The sequence below is a fragment of the Benincasa hispida genome, chromosome 10 (genome assembly GCF_027475165.1).
Source record: "Benincasa hispida cultivar pf3 chromosome 10, pf3_genome.v1.1, whole genome shotgun sequence".
Classification (NCBI taxonomy): domain Eukaryota; kingdom Viridiplantae; phylum Streptophyta; class Magnoliopsida; order Cucurbitales; family Cucurbitaceae; genus Benincasa; species Benincasa hispida.
Window position 1 is genome coordinate 19,113,951 of NC_143487.1, and position 20,495 is coordinate 19,134,445.

At 32.9% G+C, this 20,495-nt stretch overlaps 2 protein-coding genes across 2 annotated transcripts; both read left to right on the plus strand.

The window, feature by feature from the left end:
• Positions 1-10,513: 10,513 nt before the first annotated feature.
• On the plus strand, positions 10,514-18,777 carry CAND3 (tobamovirus multiplication protein). The gene is made up of 13 exons (XM_039046646.2): positions 10,514-10,917; positions 11,821-11,871; positions 12,337-12,370; positions 12,894-12,980; positions 13,065-13,116; positions 13,392-13,578; positions 13,724-13,819; positions 14,461-14,521; positions 14,692-14,756; positions 14,979-15,053; positions 15,158-15,233; positions 16,146-16,309; positions 18,223-18,777. The coding sequence occupies exons 1-13, from the start codon at positions 10,804-10,806 to the stop codon at positions 18,244-18,246; spliced, it is 1,086 nt and encodes a 361-aa protein (XP_038902574.2). The 5' UTR covers positions 10,514-10,803; the 3' UTR covers positions 18,247-18,777.
• A 375-nt stretch (positions 18,778-19,152) lies between these two features.
• On the plus strand, positions 19,153-20,495 carry LOC120088646 (chlorophyll a-b binding protein of LHCII type I, chloroplastic). Its single transcript, XM_039046062.2, has one exon. The coding sequence runs from the start codon at positions 19,604-19,606 to the stop codon at positions 20,405-20,407; it is 804 nt and encodes a 267-aa protein (XP_038901990.1). The 5' UTR covers positions 19,153-19,603; the 3' UTR covers positions 20,408-20,495.

Consider the following 20,495-nt stretch of genomic DNA (forward strand, 5'->3'; position numbering starts at 1 on the left):
TACCTAGAACTTTCGAGGACGAAAATTTCTTAAGGTAGATTTTAACAAGCCAAATTCCACAATATTGCATGTATTTATCTTAATTATATAGATTTGGATTTCGAATTTTTAGAGATTCAGGTTTTTTTTTTTTTTTGGTAAAATCAATTTAAATTAATCTTTGTCAAGATATGAAATTAATTCAATTATTGGGAATAAAATTTAATTTTGGTTTTGGAATGAGTGGATTGCAATTGGGTTTTAATTGGAGTTTGGTGGAGATTTGAAATCCTATTAGAATCTTAATTATTGGGTTGAAGTGAAAAAAAATTAAATTTTGTGGCTGGGGAAAAGAATATTATGTGTATATATATATATATATATATATATATATATATATATTGTCGAAAGACAAAGAGAGGAATTAGGGTTTTAAGAGTTTTTAGTTATTTAAAGGGGTACCTCTATCTGTTTGTAAAGTAAAGAAAAAAAATTAAGAGAAGGCAACTCTTATTCTTCTTCCTCGAGCAGTGCATGGGAAAATTTCACAAATGACCCGAAACCCAAAAACTTTTCTACCAATGACCTCTTCCTAAAAACTTTTCTACCACTGACCTTTTCCCCATGCGAAATTCCAAAATTACCCTCAATTTTTAGAAAGTCTTCAAATCGTTTAGTGAACGTGCGTCTCTACGAATACTTTACAACGACAGGGTCTCCCTCCATTTCGTTCATTTCCTGATCGTTGAGAGAATACTAAGCGAGCGTTTAGATATTACCAAGCAATCGGATAGAGATTACTAAGCGCGTTTAGCTAACTGTTACATGATCGTTTAGACATCTGTTATGTGATCATTTAGATAATTGTTATGCGATCGTTTAAATATCCATTCTGCGATCGTTTGGCTAACTGTTAAACGATCGTTTATTTTTGTTCTACGATCATTTAGATATGTATGATGCGATCGTTTAGATATCTATTATACGATCGTTTAGGTTTTATTATACGATCGTTTGGCTGACTGTTACGCGATTGTATAGATATATGTTAGTTTTTGTTACGCGATCGTTTAGATATTTGTTATGCGGTTGTTTAGATATATGTTATGCGATCGTTTAGGTTTTGTTATGCGATCGTTTAGATTTTGTTATGCAATCGTTTATTTTTTGTTATGCGATTGTTTAGATAAATTTGTGCTAAATTTGTAGAATACAATTGACAACATACCTTTGTATTTCTCATGTAAATGGGTCCTATCAACAACGATTACTGGGTGGATGCAGTTTAAAAAACCCCCGATACACGGACCAAGTGCCATGAAGACGTACTTAAAGTATTGACCGTCCTCTACTTCAATCTCAAATATGGTACCTGGATTTGCAAGCTTAAGTGCCTCGCCATATGCCCTAACAATAGCATATGATCTTTCTGGCGACCCTCGTGCATACAACAATCCATACATGTATGTTTGACCAACTCGTTCGTATTTGGACTTAAGTATCCAATAACCCAACTTTTTGCTTGTCAATGATTACCAATTCTCATTTCGAGAGAACATGTATGTTCGTTGGGATATTTCGTCACTTTGAAGGAACCACTTTCTTTCATTTTTTTTGCATGGACCCTCCATTTACATTCATCCATCGAACATCGGATAGTTAACAAGCTCTTTGTCGACTTTTTTACACGGTAGTCAAAGTTATTTCTTATTGTAAGCATCGATAATTTAACTGATAAGTCATATTTCGAAAAGAAAATTTGACTGACCTTTATATCCTCGTTATTCAGACAGTCGTGAGGTATTGTGATGAGGTTGTCATACGATGGGCCCTCTGATGGTTTGGGTATATCAACAAATGGTTCGGTTGGAATGGTGGAATGTATTAGAACCGAAGGCATCACAACTGGTGGAACGAGAGTAGGTGGGGCTGGAACATGGATGTTAGGTGTTGGAGAAGTTTGTAGACCTAAAGATTTTCTATATCCATGTTCAATATTGAATTATGAAGTACATATGGGTTTATTGTTCCGACCAAACCAAGCTTCACTTCGGTCATCCCCCAAGTTACATGGCTCAATATGATCATCAAGTGAAGACATGGTATGAATTGGATTGGGTTGATTGGTTGGATTGCAATGCTGGTACATATTGTCCGTGTGTACTCTATGACTTTCACAAAGGTGTAATTGATACAAATAATGACATCCTGGATGCATCACTGGCTTCTAAAAATAAGTTAAGATCTTCATCATCGACTATGTCAATTGGGGGAGTCGGGACCAATAGATTGTAACAACATTTGATGTGTATATCAAACATATCCGGATCGATATTCAGTCGTTGGTGCATCATACTCACTAATTCACTGTTGTTATATCATTTCTGACTTTCAGACCTTTCATATAACCACCAATATAATTTCTTCCGGACTCATCCCAATTCCCACCAAATCGTACAAAGATGCGAAGTAACATCATTGATCTACAATAGGATAAACAAATCATTGATAAGTGAACGATCATTTATACATTACTATGCAATCGTGTATACATTACTATGCGGTCGTGTATAAATTACTATGCGGTCGTGTATAAATTATTATGCGGTCGTGTATAAATTACTATGCGGTCGTGTATAAATTACTATGTGATCGTGTATAAATTACTACACGATCGTTTATAATTTACTATGTGATCGTGTATAAATTACTGTGTGATTGTGTATAAATTATTATGTGATCATGTATAAATTACTACACGATCGTATAGTAAACGATTGCATAATAATGTATAAACGATCATATTGTAATTTAATAATAAATTACACTTATATTGTAATTAATGATTGTGTATATATTACTACACAATTGTTTATAATTTACTATACGATCGTATCGTAATTTATAAACGATCGTGTAGTAATTTATACACGATCGCATAGTAATGTATAAAAGATCACATAGTAATGTATAAACGACCGCATAGTAATGTATAAACGAACGTCTAGTAATTTAATGCTAAACGACACTTATTATGAAAGCGATTTGGGAGAAGAAATCGTACATTGAATGAAGGGCTGAAGAAACCGTTGAAGGAAGAAGAAATGTGGACTAAATCTGACGATGAAAGCGATCAACGAAAATGTTGGGCTAAAACTCTGAGAGAAAGCTACAAAAGAAAAATGAAAGAATTTCGTGGAGAGTTCGACGACAGAAAGTGAATAATGAGAATGGCGTTCCATTCTCTTTAATGCTATTGGAAGAATATTAATTGGGAATAAATATTTTGGTGGAATGTTGGTGGTATATTGAATGCACATTGAACGAAGAGTTGAAGAAATCGTTGAAGGAAGAATAAATGTGGTGTGGTCTGAAGGCTTTTTAAAAATTGGAGGTAATTTTGGAATTTCACATGGACAAAAGATCAGTGGTAGAAAAGTTTTTAGGAAGAGGTCATTGGTAGAAATTTTTTTGGGTTTTAAGTCATTTTGTGAAATTTTCCCAGCGCACGCCCTCCCTCATGAGATCCAGCCGCCGATCACAACTTTCACCAGATGCCATCGTCGACCCCCAACTGTCCATAGCGAAGCACACCGCCGGTCGTCACACGTGTTCTCTCGAGCAGTCGTTGTTTGTCATGCCTAAAGATCATCGGCCTTTGTTCATCCCTTACAGCCCAACCTGCCATTCACCTCGAAGCACCGCTGCCATCGTTGCTATCATCGGCGTTTGTGACAGATTTCGTATGGACAATTCTAGGTCTACTCGAGTGACCTGTTCATGCGTTTGTTTGGGTAAGATTTGGTTTTTTCGACCAGTTTCTTGTGTTTCTTGAAGGATCTTGGCTATCTAGTGTAATTTTGGTCTGACGATTGGTTTAATTTTGAATTTAGGAGATTGAAGTTGAGGTTTTAAGGCCTTTTAATGAGTTGTCCAACTCTTCATTGGATTAATTTTGGCAAGTTTTGGGTAAGTTGTGTAGGGATTATTGGAATAAATTATGTATGTTTTGGGGATTGGCCCCACAAGTTGAATTTTGTGTTTATGGTTGGTGTTAGGGACCTTGATTCAAGCTTTTGCTAAACTAAGAGGAAGGTTCAGCTGCTTGATTTACTTGGGTTAATTCCTTTGTGTCTAAAACTCGAGGTAAGCGTTTCACTACCGGTTCGCCCTTGAATCTAAGTTGTTGTTAAGTATGAGATTGTACTGAAAGCATGATTCTCTATGTTGGACTGAACCGTTATGACTTGCTATGTTTGACTGTTAAGGGGGTTACGGAGGAATATGTTTATGCCACGAAAATTATGATTGTATGTGAAGGTTGTGATATCTAAATGATGGATGTATTTTGAGACTTTGAACCTTTCTAGGTATGATTAAAGACTATGATTGCATGCAAATGACTATGTTGGATTGATAGTGACTGTTAGTTTTTTTATTGGGCCATGCACATTATATGTTGTGAGCCTTCAGGTTTACAACTTATGTCTATGATTGTCCCTTCGAGGTCACTACTTATGAAAGCGTGCCTTCGGGCTTGCCCCTTATGCTTATGCCTACAATGCGTAATGTACACTTGAGTCTTGATGGGAAGGTTAAAGACTCACCTAATGGACCTTGTAGTGGGTCGCTTACTGGGTATATTTCTATACTAATTCTTTTTTCTTCATGTTTTTCAGGTAAAAGTAAAGATAGCCTGACGGATTACAAGAGGGATTCGTGACCCGGTCATTGGGATATGACAATGCTTCCGCAGTTACGTTTTTATTTTATTTTATTTTTGACATGATTTAGATTAGAAGTATGGCAGTTAAAACTTTGGTTATTTTGCTTATTCATTAATTAATTTATTGGTTTATTCAATTTATTCTAAATTTAGAGTCATGGGTACCCCGAACAGTGTTTTATGGTATTATTATTTTTGTAAATAAAAATATTATCCTTTTTATTAAAATTTCCTTTGAGAAATATATATTGTCAAGCTTATGCATGCATGTAGAAGCGTCCTGGTAGTATAGTAGAAAGTCGGGTCGTTACAAAATGTCTTTTTAAGAAAGATGAAAAACTTACCAATAAAATAATTATCGAAGGAAACCTAAATAACTATCTAACCTATCATAATAATAATTATTTTTTGAATTCAACATTGGTTGATTTGTCCTTGGAAGTTTGAAAATAATGGCGGCAAAAAATTATGTGAGTTAAAAAAAAGCTTTATTTATCATGTAACAATACATCACATTGTCCGGGAGTGAACATGACATATTAACCTTTATTATCTCTCTTGAAAATGAAAGTTTAAGAAACGCATTAAAATTTTAAATATTTTTCATTGATTAAAAAATGTGTGAAGTTATTTTTTTTAATCTTGAATAAATTAAGAATTAATTAAGCAAAACATATAAATAATGGAGATTTTTTTCTCAGCCTGTGATTTTTCCATCCATCATCCTTCCTAATCATCTACGTCAATATTTTTTAGGGAAACACTACATCAACACTAATCATTGCAAAATAAAAATCGAGTGACAAAATAAAAACAAACCACTTGGAATAAGAAGTGTGAACAAGAGAATAAGATTACTATTCCAACGCTTTGGACACAAGAGATTGCATTATAACGAGTGACATCACGGAACATGGGAGAAATGAGACGTTGACGGTCTCTTGCACAATAAACACTACCTTATCAATGAAAAAAGAGAATTTAGTTTGATCCTTTCATTCTTGAGTTTGGTCAATTTTATAATTTATATGCTTTTAAAATGTTTATTTTGATTTTTAATCTTTAGGGGGCATTTGGATTGGGAGAGTTAGAATGGAAATGGGTAAGGGATACATATTCTCTTGATTGATACAAATTTTGAAGTTTTAGCATCCCATGCATTCCTTAGACCTAGGGTTGGCAACAGGGCGGGAGAATCCCCATCCCCGCCAATTGAAGTCGGGGATGGGGATGGAGACGGGAATTCTCTGATAGGGGAAACGGGTCCCCGTGGTACCCATCCCTTTTTTTTTTTTTTTTTTGGTAATATATATAATTATATGAATATTTGTAAAATTAATATATGCTTACACATTGTATATATATAATTATATATTATATGTATTTATTTATAAAATTCATATATATATATATATTAAAAAATAAAAAAATAATCGGGATCGGGGATGGGACCTCCGCTTCCCCGCCCCATCCTCGACTGGGGTCCCGATTATAATCCTGAGTTTGACCCCATCCCCGATCAAATCGAGGATTCCCGCCCTGATCAGGGTGGGGATCCGTGGAGATTTTTGCCAACCCTACCCTATTCATGGATGATACCCATTAAAAGTGTAGATTTTCTTGATACCCATTCCCTCTCCCCTTTTCATACACGAATTTATTCTTTTATTTTAAATTATTAAAATTAATTAATATATAAATATTAAATTTATAATTTAAAATTTATATTATAGTATTTGAATTTAACTATCCAGATTCATAAATAAATTAATTAATTATATAATAAACCGTAAGGAATCAATGCATTAATACTATTAATTTATTAATAATAGTTAGTTAGTTAATTAATTATCATTATGATTATTTATTATGAGATTATTTTGTAATAATTATAATTAGTTTATATTTGATTTTCATTAATCACAAAATGTATTTATTTTTTTAAACCGTTTTTTATTGTTTTACTAATTAATACATCATATTTATATAAATTCATCGAATTGTTACATCAAATTATGTAATCAAGTAATTTTAATTATAAATTATTCATTTTATAAATATTTGTAATTAATAATTTAATTAATATTATTATTTGGTAGTTAAATTAATAATTTTGCTGAAAACTTTGAATTGAATTTATTGTTTATCAATTAATCTATCAAAATTTTATAGAGATGTCCATGATTAATTTTATAAATAAAATACAAAACTAATTTGTTACCATAAAATTTTGATATTATTCTCATGTACAACTAAACACAGTTGTCCTCGATTTCTAGTAATATTATTTCCAAACCTTTTATTTCCAGACATACTTAATTCTTGAATATCTCTAAAATCTTAAACCTAACTATCCCGAAAAGGTATATTATTTTGGTCATCAGTTACAAAATTTTAACACAAATTCTATGCATTAGAAAAACTCTAGAAGTCATCTTTTAAGGTCGGGCTATGAGAATATTATGAGAAATTGGTCATGTACAATGTCGTATTAAAATTGTGGTAAGGTTTAAAATATCATTTTGGTGTTGTACTATGAGAATTGTTCAATCTTAATGTGTTCATTTTCAAACGTCTAATTTTGATCTATGTAGTTGTTATAAATCTTATATTCAATTCATACTATTAGTATATTGATGAATTTTCTAAAAATGTTTGTGAGTCCTTCCCCTATAAAGTAGAGGTATTTATAGGTTGATTTGAGTCGAGTTGAAGCATGTTTAGACCAAAATCCAATTGTTCTGGTTATAAATTTCTTCAACCCAATAACATTTATTAAATGATGAACTCAACCCAACCAAACCACGAAACATTTGAGATGTGTTGGTTCGAGTTAGTCAAATCATTTATTTAAATTTTGGTTTTAAGTAAAATGTTAATATGTAAAAATTTTAGTAAATTATTTTCATATATTTAATTAAGACTAGTAGCTCGATTTCGATTTATAGTATAATTTTTTTTTTCAAAGTACTAAAAATTATTTTTAGAAGTTGTTGGAGGATAAATTAAAAAAATTCATGAAATAAAATAAAATAAAAACAAATATATGTAAAATAATCGTATCAAAGTAAAATAACATTATTTTTAAATTAATAATAAATTCAAGTTGGTTGGATCTATTTTAGTTATTTCAAGTGAACCCATAAATCAATTCAACTCATAAAATTTTTATTTGTTTGTACCTAACCCAACCTAAATGGATTAATAATAAATGAACTCAAATCATACAAGTTAGATTGGATTGATCAAGGTTATCGAGTTATTGGTTTTTTTGAATACCCCTAGTATAAAGTATAGAAATATATATATACATAGTGTGTTTCATTGTATGAAACTTATTATTATTATTAAACTAGTTTTGATAATAAATAATTTAAATGACCAAATTCAAAATTCAATAAAAATATATGGACTAAAATTAAACATATTTCAATATGCAAGGAACAAACCTACCATAACATATAAAAGAGTATCCTAATAATAATTAATGACAATATTTTGCCAAAATATTCCCAAATATGTATCAATAATAATATAGTTACCTTTTTAGTCTCATTACCAAAAAAAAGAAAAAAATAGTCCTCATATTCTAAAGAATATTATGTATTTGATTCCCGATATTTCAAAATGTACCATTTTTAGTTCTTAAGTTTTAAGAATAAGTGCATCTTGTTTCTGAATTTTCAAAATATATTTTTTTAATCCATAATATTTAAAGATAAGTTTAAAAGGCCATAGAATAATTTTTATTAATTTAAATTATAAATATATATATTTTTAAATTATCTCTTAATCTCTAAAATTAAAATTTAAACTATTTTTTTTTTTATAATTCAAGATGTCTTGTAATTATTTAAAATAATAATAAAAATTTGAATTAGTGACATTTTATGCCTATTCTAAAAAATTTGGGACTAAAAAGATACATTATCGAAACTTAGATACAAAAATTAAAGAACTAAAAAGGTAGTTTTCTCTAATATATTTTATATTAATTAGGTGTATCAATAATATTAAAATTGTTTCTGTGTCATTAAATACTATATATTAAGTGTATTAGTAATATACTTTGCAACATGAATAATGTAGTAGTTACATAATTGATATTAGAAATATTAATCTCATGAATTGATTCACGTCCACTTTTTCCAATTATCAAATCATGAACATAAGTAGAGATTCTACACTTTTATGCTGATAGTAATGTTTGTGGTGTGGAATATCTCTTAAATTAAATCCTTACCTTTTGGTTTTTCAGCCTTTTTGTTGTACAATAATAACCAAACTCCATTCATATATATATATATATATATATATTTTTTTTAAAATTATATATATATGATTTAAATTTTTAAATATATATATGAAGATTCTTACAAGGACTCATTCTTAGATTGGGGAATCTCCTCATTCATATGTATATTGCGGTTTGCGAAAATGGTCGAGACAATATGTCTCTACAAGTTTGAGGATAGAAAAATATCTTATCTCTGACCTGTCTCGATGCCTCGTCTATTATTAACCCTGTCATGATCTTTTATTTTCTATCCAATGAAATTTTAATCACATTTCTAATTGAAATATTTAAGAAGAAAATAAAATAAAGAATGACAACTCTTGACGAATAATAACTTTAGATTATAGTCGTCATAGTCGTTCAAATGATAACTTTGCTAGTAAAGGAAATATAGGTTATGTGCATATAAATGTGAATCTTAGTGGTGCCATCTTCTTTGAATATGCTTGATCTTTAAGCATCAAAAGAGGAAAGCAAGCAACTTCTTCCATCTACTTTTGTGTATAATATTTGGCCTCACACACAGCAAACCAAAAATATGTTATGGGTATATTTAGTGAAAAATCACTGCTTAATATCTCATCACCATTCAAATTTAAATAACAAAGTATAAATATTTACTCATGTTAGGTCATTTGTCTGTTAGTCAAATTAATAATTCAAGAAGCCTAAAAAGCCATCCAAGATATTTTACCAAATTTTAAGAATTAAAGTATTCGTCTTGAAACTTACAAATCGACGTAACTTCGAACTTATAGAAAAATGAAATTTGAAAATTGCTTTCAAACCGTTAGAAATATTTAAAAACACTTCTAAAAATGGAATCAAATATTAAATTAAACCTCCAAAAAAATAGTTTATAATCGAGGTTTATAATGTCGATGTTGACGAAAATATCGAAATTTTATTTTTATAGAAATGTCAATGAAAACATCAATAAAATGTCTATATCAATAGATATTTCTAACAGTATAAAACTTATAAAATATATTTAAATTAATAAATAAATATTTTATGATTTTTAAGCTAGTTAATATGTCTACTAGTTATATTATATTTGCATTAGTGACATTTTATAATTTATTTTTCTATATTTTGTGAACTTTTTACCATACAACGAAAATATCATTTATCCTTTATATTGATATCGAATCCATGAAAACGTGAAAATATGGATGAAACATTGATATGTTGATGAAAATTTAATATTATATTTATAATTCAAATATATCTTCAATGTCAAATTTGTTTTTTTTAAACACATCTCAAATCAAATCAATCCATTAAGTTTTTAGAGGTTTGTCAACTGAATTATAAATTATAATTTATCTTAATTTTTTAAATCTTAAAAAACAATTTTTAAAAAAGTAGTTAAGGAAGAAAATAGATTTAAGAGGCTAAAATATTAAAATTCTAAAAAGATAAATTGACTTTATTACTTAAAGGTGAAAAAAAAAATGTAAAGGCAATAGTATTTGTTTGTTTTTCACGTGGTGATTTATATTTTAATTACAATTATTAAAAAAAATTGGAAGTCTGTCTCTCACAAACACAAAATCAAGACGGGCACCGTCGCCAGCGACAAGACTTGCAGAAAAGCAAATCAGCGACACACCCTTTCTTTCTGCTCCTTCTCTTTCACTTCTCTCTTATCAATCCGTACGCTCAGATTGTTACCTCTGTTTCCCGCCGCCGATACAACACGCTTCACCGCCGTCGTCATCATCATCGTCGTCACCATCAATCGCTTTCTCTTCTCTTCACACGATCTGAAAACCACACCTTCCTTTTTCTCTCCAAGATGGTGCTGGAATTACTTGCCGCCAACACCGCCTGCCTTCCTCTCGACCTTCTCGTTCTCGATGTAGCTATGGCTTCCTTCAATGGCCTTCTTGCTTTCGTCGCCTTCTGGCAGGTGAGCTCCTCTCGGAATTGTGAACAGTTTGTGGGATTTTCTTTTTCTTTTTTTGATATTTCGTAATTTGAATTGCCTCTGGACGTCTGAGGAATTGCTTCTCCTCTCTTCGTTGTTTTCTTTTTCGATCACTCTGTGTGATGTATTGTGGTTTGGTTGGTTATGAATGATTTGGCATTACTTTCGTGAAATTCATGCTGTTTGGAAACACTGGGAATTGAAGTTCAAATGCTCATAAATAAGCTTTATTCAGGTCGGGCATTTAGTGTAATTGAGAGTATTGGTGCTTAGAAACGTATTGGCGCACTTTTTGGGACGGAAAGCATTCGTTTAGGTTGGGAATCCTTTTGAAACGAAGGAGACTGTTCGTCTGTTCTAAGCTCGATTGTTGAGGGACATTGTCGTACGAATATAGGATTTTGTGTTCCTTTCTTTTACATACGAATTCGTGAGGCTGAGTTTGTTTAATATTGCTAGTCTCTTAAATTTTCACTTTGAATTTTTTTCTCCGTCATTTTAATATACATTCCAGAACTTAGGATTTTCTTTTCGTGCACTTAGTGGTTCCCGATCTTAGTTAAGTTACTTAAGCGATTTGATCCGAGGATGTCTATTTTCCCTTTTAACTTTGTGACACTTATGCTTGTAATATCTTGCAATCATGCGATTAAGAGGAATAAGAATTGGCTCTATGAGAGATATCACTGCATATTGAGCAATGGAGCAAGGATTTCATTATTGTTTCCTGATTTTTCATACTCGATTATATTCTAATAACTACTGTAAAATTTTTAAATTCTTCGTACTGGAGAACTTACTGGTGGTTGCAGATTAAATTGTGTAGTGAATGGTTTATTGTTAGTACTTTTCGTTATGCGTTAATTATTCTGGTTCTTATTCCAGCTAATCAGAATTCACATGCGGAGTCAACAGGACGGATGGACACGTCAAAAAGTGAGTCGTAGTCTCTGTACCCCTTAATTCTTCTTGAATTATATAACTTATCAGGATTTTAAGTTAAAGTATATGTTGTTGGAATTTGGTACACAGATAAGATTTGTTCGTAATGGTTCCAATGAACCAATATCTTTTGAAGTACAAATATGACATAGCTCCTTGAAGTTTAGGCTCAAAGTGCATTAGATGCAATAGTTCCCTTGCGTTTAACTGCAATGTAGGTTGTGGGAACCCCATGTTCTTTTTAAAACAAGCAAATTCCATACAGCAATCCAAGAGGAAGTCATAAATAGAATCTCTCTGATCTTCAAAGATTACATTTCTTTTCAAAGTATGGTACCATTTGCCAACTTACTTTTAATTGGTTGTTAGCAATCGCAAAAAAAATAAAAAATAAAAAATAATTTATAGTTAATATTCTCATTATGTGATAGTGATCTTTCTTTGGAATTCAATTTGCAGGCACTCCATCTGATGATAGGCTCATCTAACTTGGGTAAGTATGTACTAGTCAAGAAGATTGGTTCTTACCCAAAAAAAAAAAAAAGAAACTAGTTAAGATGACCAGTTATCCTTTGTAATACAAATGCTACTCATACCTATATATCCCTGTTCTTGGGATGAAATCTATGTTCAATCTTGCATTTGAATCAACCTGGTCCATTTTTCGAAATAGTATTTTGGGCATCATATTGAAAATATCAAGAATTTTGGCATATGTGAGTTTGATGAATCTAAAGTATCTCTATTGTAGTTGAACTGTTTCAGGCATTGATTTAAACCGCTTTAGTAGCTTTATAAGCAATTTACTCTTAAAAAAACAGTAGTCTAACTTTATTTGTGCTCTTGTATGAATGTCAATCTGCAACTAGACCGCTGTTAACAATCCTTAAACTTTGAACCGTATTGTTCTTTGTTTAATTTATTTCCTTTTCTGGACACTCTGACTATCAGAGCTTCTCATTAACTTCTGAACATAACACCATGTTAATTTTTGGAACTTGGTGATTGATTTGCAGGCTATATGATCTATTTCATATTTGCACTTGTTGCTATTATTCAGCTCTGGCACTGCTGGTCTCATGTGTTTGGATTTGTCCTCATGGGTATGTTTTCAACAGTTGTTATTATTTTATGTGCTCCCTAGACATAGTATAAATTAATAATTTTGAATGGAATTGTTCTCGCAGCCTTCCCTAAAATACTGTTTCTTGCTGCTTTTCTCCTACTTCTTTCTTTCTGGTACGTTTCCACCACTCTCTAGTATAGAAGCTTTTATTCTTGAATTCGTAGATCTGCTTATCCTTTCCTGACATTGATTATGCCCCATGTTGAAGCATAAATTTTAAGCCCCTTTCTAGTTGTACATGTGGATTTGAAAATATGATGCTAATGGCTAAAGTTGGATATTAATGCAATTATGAGTGCATTTTTTTGTATACTTTTATTTCATTCGATTCACAATGCTGTGTAATTTATATGGTATATATATGCTTCTATTGTATATGATATCATAGGGTCGACCTTTGCCATCAGGCAAATGATGAAGAGGATGACGATGAAGATGATGAAGAAAATAACATTCGACAGGCCTTATTAGAAAATTCGAAGAATAAACCTGGTTCATCAAATGTTGATGGGCATCGAAGATGTTGTGGATTTCCTGCTATGCATCTTGGAAGTAGGCAAAAAATTGTAATTATGGTAATGTGGAACATCTAATTAGTATCATTTATTTATGTGAAGTATAATGTGTTCATGTACTATTTGCTTGTTTGATATTTATTTTTCCCATTATTATATATAATCATTAATATGTAATCTTATAGCAGCCATCCCTCTCCTTCAGGTTGTCATGCTGGTGTTTTTACTCATGGTCGCAGTTTCTATTCTGATCTGGATTGGGGCAGGGAGAAATCCTATTGATTCTACAGCTGTTGCCAGGGTATGAATTACTTTTCAAGTCCGAATCTGGTTTTCATGTTCGTATCGTCTAAAATTCAGTTGTTACATATGCAACTGCTGTACAGCAGGGTATCTGAAAGACATGGCAGTTAAATTGACTTGACAAAAAAAAACCTTTAGAGCTAAGTAAATAATATGGTTGAAGCATTCTCGAAATGGTCATACGTTGCTTTAATATTATAATCTAAATAAAGAAAAAACTAGAGTTATGGACTTACCAGAAGTGTGCCAAAATAATACTTTTTCTTTCCTTGGATAAAGTTAGTTATTAAAATTTGTGGGACCTAAGAGTTACGGTTCTTAAAGAACTGAACCGAAAAGCCCTTTGCTTGTAGGCATAATTAATAAATATAAGTTGAAATATAATATTCTTGATTACAGGCTACAGCCATAAATATAAGTTCAAATGTGATATTCTTAATTACAGGCTGCAGCCATATTCTTTGTGCTGTGAATAAACTGCAAATAGTGTTTTCATTTTGTAGCATTTATTAGTATTATGCTAAAATTTTAGTTTCATATTTCTTTCCTACATGTAGTTTATCCTGTAGTTGTACATGTATTGATATAATTTACTAAGTTCCTAAATGCTGTTTATGCCAACGTATTGCTTGTGTTCAGGTGTATGAAGACTTTCTTGCTATTACAGTCCTCCTATCAGGAGGAGCCCTAGGCTTCTATGGTGAGCAATTTCTCCTGATATTTTTGGCTTCCTTCTAAGAAGTTACAATTACAATTGTTTGATATGATATTCTGGTCGTTTGCATTTGATGTTTAACTTTTGTTAAATCTCTTTAATGACTGACCCGTTTATGATTTCTCTTTCTTCCCTCTCCCCTGAAATATTTTCAGGTTTTATGTTATTTTACAGATTGAAAAAAGTACGTTCTGAGGAAGCTTCTTCAGAGATGAAGAAGGTAATTGACTCTTAAGTTATATAATTACCGTCTAATTCTTTTCCCTCTCCTGTCAGTTGAAGTGTTATTTCCTGAATGTGTATGGCTGTGGACGGGAAGTCCATGAAGATTAACTTGATTAAAAATTCAAAATAAAAAAGCTATGATCCTTGAATACTATGTAGGATCTTTCTCTGAAATCTAAAGAAATCTCAAGATTCTGAATAATTCTATTACATGCAGGTTGGTGGTCTAGCAGTTGTCTGCGTTATATGTTTTACATCAAGTGCTTTGGTAGATCTTCTTACGGATATTCCTGTAAGTTGTACTGTTTCTTTATGTGTTTGGACCCTGTTGGTTGTGAATGATTTCATATATGAATGCTTCTTGTAAGTTTCTAACTTCTGTCTCACTTATGATAGCTTTCGTATAATTGGCGTTTCAAGAGAACAAATGGAGTAAAAGCACTAGTCCTTTTGATTTTGTACTTCTGCATGGGTATGTCCTCCTGTTTTCTTTTAGGAATCTGGGATCTAAATTATTCGAGTATCAGATACTGATTTGCCCCTCTCTGCCTTCTAGGATTGATTTTGGTAGATATTTGCTATCCTCTTTGAGATTTTATATTGTCCTCCGAAGTCTTTTAATCTGTTGATTTTTTTTGTTATATGCTACTTGCTAAAAGAGTTTATGTGCAACTGAAATTAAAAACCTCTGAACTGTACTTTGCTTGGATACGATATTGGGTGCACTATCTTAATACTGTTATTGACATCGTATTAGTTGAGAATTGAGATCTGTTTTTATGAGCCTGATATGATAGTTACAGTTGATCTATTGTTTGAACAAGCAACCACGTAATAAAAGAAAAGTTACCTCTCCACCATGCATCAGGATGGCTTTGTAGCCTATGCACTTTACTGTATTCAGAAGTCATTAATTCTTTGGTTGTTTATTGTTATTTTTTTCTCAATGAAAGTTTGGTTTCTTTAAAAAAATAATAATAATAGTAATAAAAACAATAATACTTTGGTTGTTTAAAATGATGAAAATTTAAGATATTTTGTAATTTGTAGATGGAAAATTAGTCCTAGAGGTTTTAATATTTATCAAAAAGAAAAGAAAAGAAAAAAGGTCCTAGAGGTAAGACATATCGGCATCCTTGTTCCTTCCAATTTTTTTTCAAAAAGTGGGCTGCACTGTCTCCCCAGCAATCATAATAGTTTTATTTAAAATATAGGATCATAAATATTTGAATGCACCTTAGTTGTAGTTTCCTGAATTATACTTCAAATGATGGATAGTCATCCCAGAGAAGATGAATTCATGCCAAGTTTACTCATGAATTCATGCATTTTCCATTTATTAGTGAAGTTTAGTTTATTGTGTTCGTACTTGTTTGCTTGTTAGGTTCTTTGATTCCATCAGCATTTTTATTGTGGATTATGAGAGAGTTGCCACCTCCTAAGAAAATTCAAAGACAAGAAGAATCAAGAGCAATTGCTTTTATAAGCCATGGGGCAGCTGATGTAAATCCTCAGGGTTGGACTGCTGTAGCTCGTTCAAAGAATCAGGTTTCTTGCCTTTTGCCTTCTGAAGTATCAACATTATCTTTTTGAAGTTTTATTCTTGATTTATTACTTGTGAATGTAAAGAATAGGACTCTCATCAAAGAAAAAAAAGAAAAAAAATTGAAGAATAAGACCTGTGCATGCTAATGATTAATGAATGGATCAGAGCCTGAGGTGACTTTGCACCTTAAAAATTGCTATCGAGTGATTTGATGTAGAGGCATCTTAGTCTCTCCAATTTCTTCGGTATTTCTCATAAAGGCCTCAGCTGTTTTTTCCCACTTCCGTTTAGATCCTTGATTACTTATTTTACAGCATAGCTTTTGTGGAACACCTGATTTTGGTCAACATCTCTTTCCTCCTCAGACAGCCCTTGGAATGATTATAGAAACTCTCTCGGCAAATTATTCTAGGTTCCTTAGCTCATGGAGAGGTTTGGTAACCTCTTTCTTTTCTGGTATTAGTTTTTATTGGTTGGTTCTCCATTTACTCCGACATCACAGACAATCAGCAAGGGTTCAGATAAAATTAGACCCATGAACACAAAATGAAGCATCTTAATGAGACCATTAGGGTGAGAAATGAACTTCCATTTAGTACTTGGGCTGCAGCCCAAAGCTCGATCTCTTCTTGTTGACACCACCGATCAGTGTAATAGACAGTTTCATTGGTTAAAAAAATGTAGAACAAAAACAAAGGGGAGTCTTCACAAGGAAAGCTACATTAGGCTTTCTTTCAGGTATATTTGACTAGAGAGCATAGATTACTTATTTCAGGTTTTCCTAATCCAGGACCTCAAAGTTCGCTTATTATTTCTTGTGGATTGTAATTCAAGAACAAAGTTAAAGCAGTTATCATAAGAGTCATTCATAGTCACATTTGATTAGATAGTAACAGACGTACTTATCAGAAGAGCTAAGCGTGTTGGTGAATCTTGGCAATTTGCATCTTGTCTGTGTGGAATCCTTCAATGACTTGTGTAATTCTCTTCCTCTATGATTTCCAATCGGAGGGCTTTTTTGGAAATTCCTTAAAAGATTATGTAAATTTCATTGGTTTGAATGGAACTCTCTGCTTCCTATCAAAATAAAATAGTAAAGATCACAAAGGAACGTATATAGGACGAATGTGTTTGCACATTGAGTACTATTTGTATGGTTGATAAAGACATACAGTTTGCAATGTTGGGGTGATAGCACATGTGGCATGTTATTGGACAGGTCAGACATGCCTAACTATGATTCTGACATAACCTCTCTTCGTCGTACAAGAAACCATTCGTCCAGACCAAAGAGATTAATGTTGAGGTTTGAACTTACGTTGTCCAATCATGATTCAAAGAGTTGACACCATCAAATCGACAGAATATGAACTGAAACCTCTTACCTAAGACTATTGTAATCGTGCACATCATCTTAATACTTATTATAGGTAGTACCATTGAAGGTGCATTTAAATGCCATCCACTCTGTTCTTGAATTCTTCATGGAAAAGAGGTTTGTATCTGAGCCTCAAAAGATGGACGTCAGCTGAAAAGATAGAATTCACCTTAGCCTAAGAAGTTTCAGCTATGGTTTCAGGCTTTATCATGGGTTTGGGAAAGTGGAGGCTTTTTACAAAGACGTCCAGACTCCTTAGATGATGATTGATATCCTTCTAACCATATTTCCCTTTTTTGGAAGCTTCGTAAAAGCTTTAGTAGAATTGTTTCTCCAATAATTGTCCTTCAAGGCAATGAAATGAAGAAAGAAAACTAACACCATAAAACATTTCATTCCTCCTTTATCGTCTCGAAGGGGTGGAATGCTCTTGTTTTTGTTATAAGTTATTGTAATTGCAATAGATTCATTAATTTGATATCCTCTTATTATTGTGATTATATTTTCTTCTCTGAACTGACTGTATGGTGATTGCAGGCATCCAGAGCAAGTCCCATATAATGAAAACATTTAAGGAGACGCCACTGATTAAGGGGTTGCTTTGTGTTACATGAATGAAATTATGACCACAGATACAGAGATACAAAGTTCTAACTTACGGGATGGAAATTAAGAGTTTGACCAAGAGCTGTGACGCCTGTACATTTCAACAAAAGTTGATGACTAACATCACGTCAGAGTAATCAAACAATGCAGCCCCGCAGACCCACACATACACACACATATATATAAATATATTGAGGTTTTTATTTATTTTGCTTTCTTTTTTCCCCGGCCTTCTGCACATAGTAGCCAAGGATTTCTCGCTTTCTTTGATTGTGGAAAAACGTTGTACAATTTTTGCTTCCATAGAAGCTTGAAGTTTTGCAGATTATGTTGTAAAATTACACCCTTCTGTCTGTACCCACCCTAGTTGTTCTGATGGAAAACTTATATTACAATGGTTGAGTTTGATAACCCAAGGGTATATACAGTAATTAGCAATTTTCTAATTTATGAATTTAGAAATTTCTCCATTAAAGACCTTTCAAATGCCCTTTCCATTAAAGACCTTTCTTTTTTTCCTTTTTAATTTGTATTATTGTTGGATATACGATTGTGTGAAATGGAATATAATTAGTAAATATAGAGGCTGATCTAAATTGAACCCCTATCTCTTATCATTTCCACATTTGAGGAACAAGGTCGTGAATTCCATTAAGATACTTGTTTAATTGATATGTATGTTGTAATTTTTCACATCCGAAAGGTATTTATGGTATCCAATTACCTACTAACTATTATTCGTCAGTATCTGTTGGACTTTTTGTTTATTCAACAATGATTTCAATGTTCTTTGGCTAAGAGGGCATTTGTTGTTAGGTTAATTATATAGATGATATTTGAAGAAAGACTAGAAGGTTTCATTTGAATCTCTGAGGGCTTAATCTGCAATTTAGTCATAATATCTCCATGATAATTCAACTGGTGAAGTTGTAACATTCACTATCAATGAGACCAATGAGTAAACTGAAAGTAACAAAATTTCTCTCTTTTTCTTATCCTTATCAAGAGTCCCATGATATCAAAGATAAAGAGTACGTGGACTTCTACCATTGGCTACTAAGAACGAACAAAATATCGGAGAGGGTAATTAGTAGCCATAGGAAGCAAGGAAGGCACAATTGTGAATGAGAGGCTGCCAAATGGGAGATGCAAATAAAAAATCTTGCAGTTTTCATTTTGGCCAATGAGAAAACAGATAGAGATCTCATCAAGATAAGGACCTATTCTTTTAATCTCTTCTTCATCTATATAACAAATCAAATCAAACTCCCAATTCATCAATTCAAACTCCCAAAAACAAATTAAACCAAAAATGGCAGCTTCATCCATGGCTCTCTCCTCCCCATCTCTCGCCGGCCAAGCCGTCAAATTATCCCCCACCGCCTCCGACCTCCTCGGCGATGGCCGCATCACCATGAGAAAAACCGCCGGAAAGCCCAAGCCCATTTCCTCCGGAAGCCCATGGTACGGCCCAGATCGCGTTAAATACTTAGGCCCATTCTCCGGCGAACCCCCTTCCTATTTGACTGGAGAATTCCCCGGCGACTACGGCTGGGACACCGCCGGTTTATCCGCCGACCCCGAAACCTTCGCTAAAAACCGCGAGCTTGAAGTGATCCACTCGAGATGGGCCATGCTCGGCGCTCTCGGCTGCGTCTTCCCGGAGCTCCTCTCTCGTAACGGCGTCAAATTCGGCGAAGCCGTGTGGTTCAAAGCAGGGTCTCAAATTTTCAGCGAAGGCGGGCTCGATTATTTGGGGAACCCAAGCCTGGTCCACGCTCAGAGCATTCTAGCCATCTGGGCTTGTCAAGTTGTGCTGATGGGTGCGGTTGAGGGGTACAGAATTGCGGGGGGGCCATTGGGTGAAATCACTGACCCGATTTACCCAGGTGGGAGCTTTGATCCATTGGGGTTGGCCGACGATCCAGACGCTTTTGCTGAATTGAAAGTGAAGGAGCTTAAAAATGGAAGATTGGCTATGTTTTCAATGTTCGGATTCTTTGTACAAGCTATTGTGACTGGGAAAGGGCCTTTGGAGAATTTGGCTGACCATTTGGCTGACCCTGTTAACAATAATGCTTGGGCTTATGCTACTAACTTTGTACCTGGAAAGTGAGAAATTTGGTACTGTTGTTCTTTTGGGGATTCTTGTGTACTATTTTGTAATGTGTTTCTTGTAGTAATGGAATTCTGTACTTTTGAAA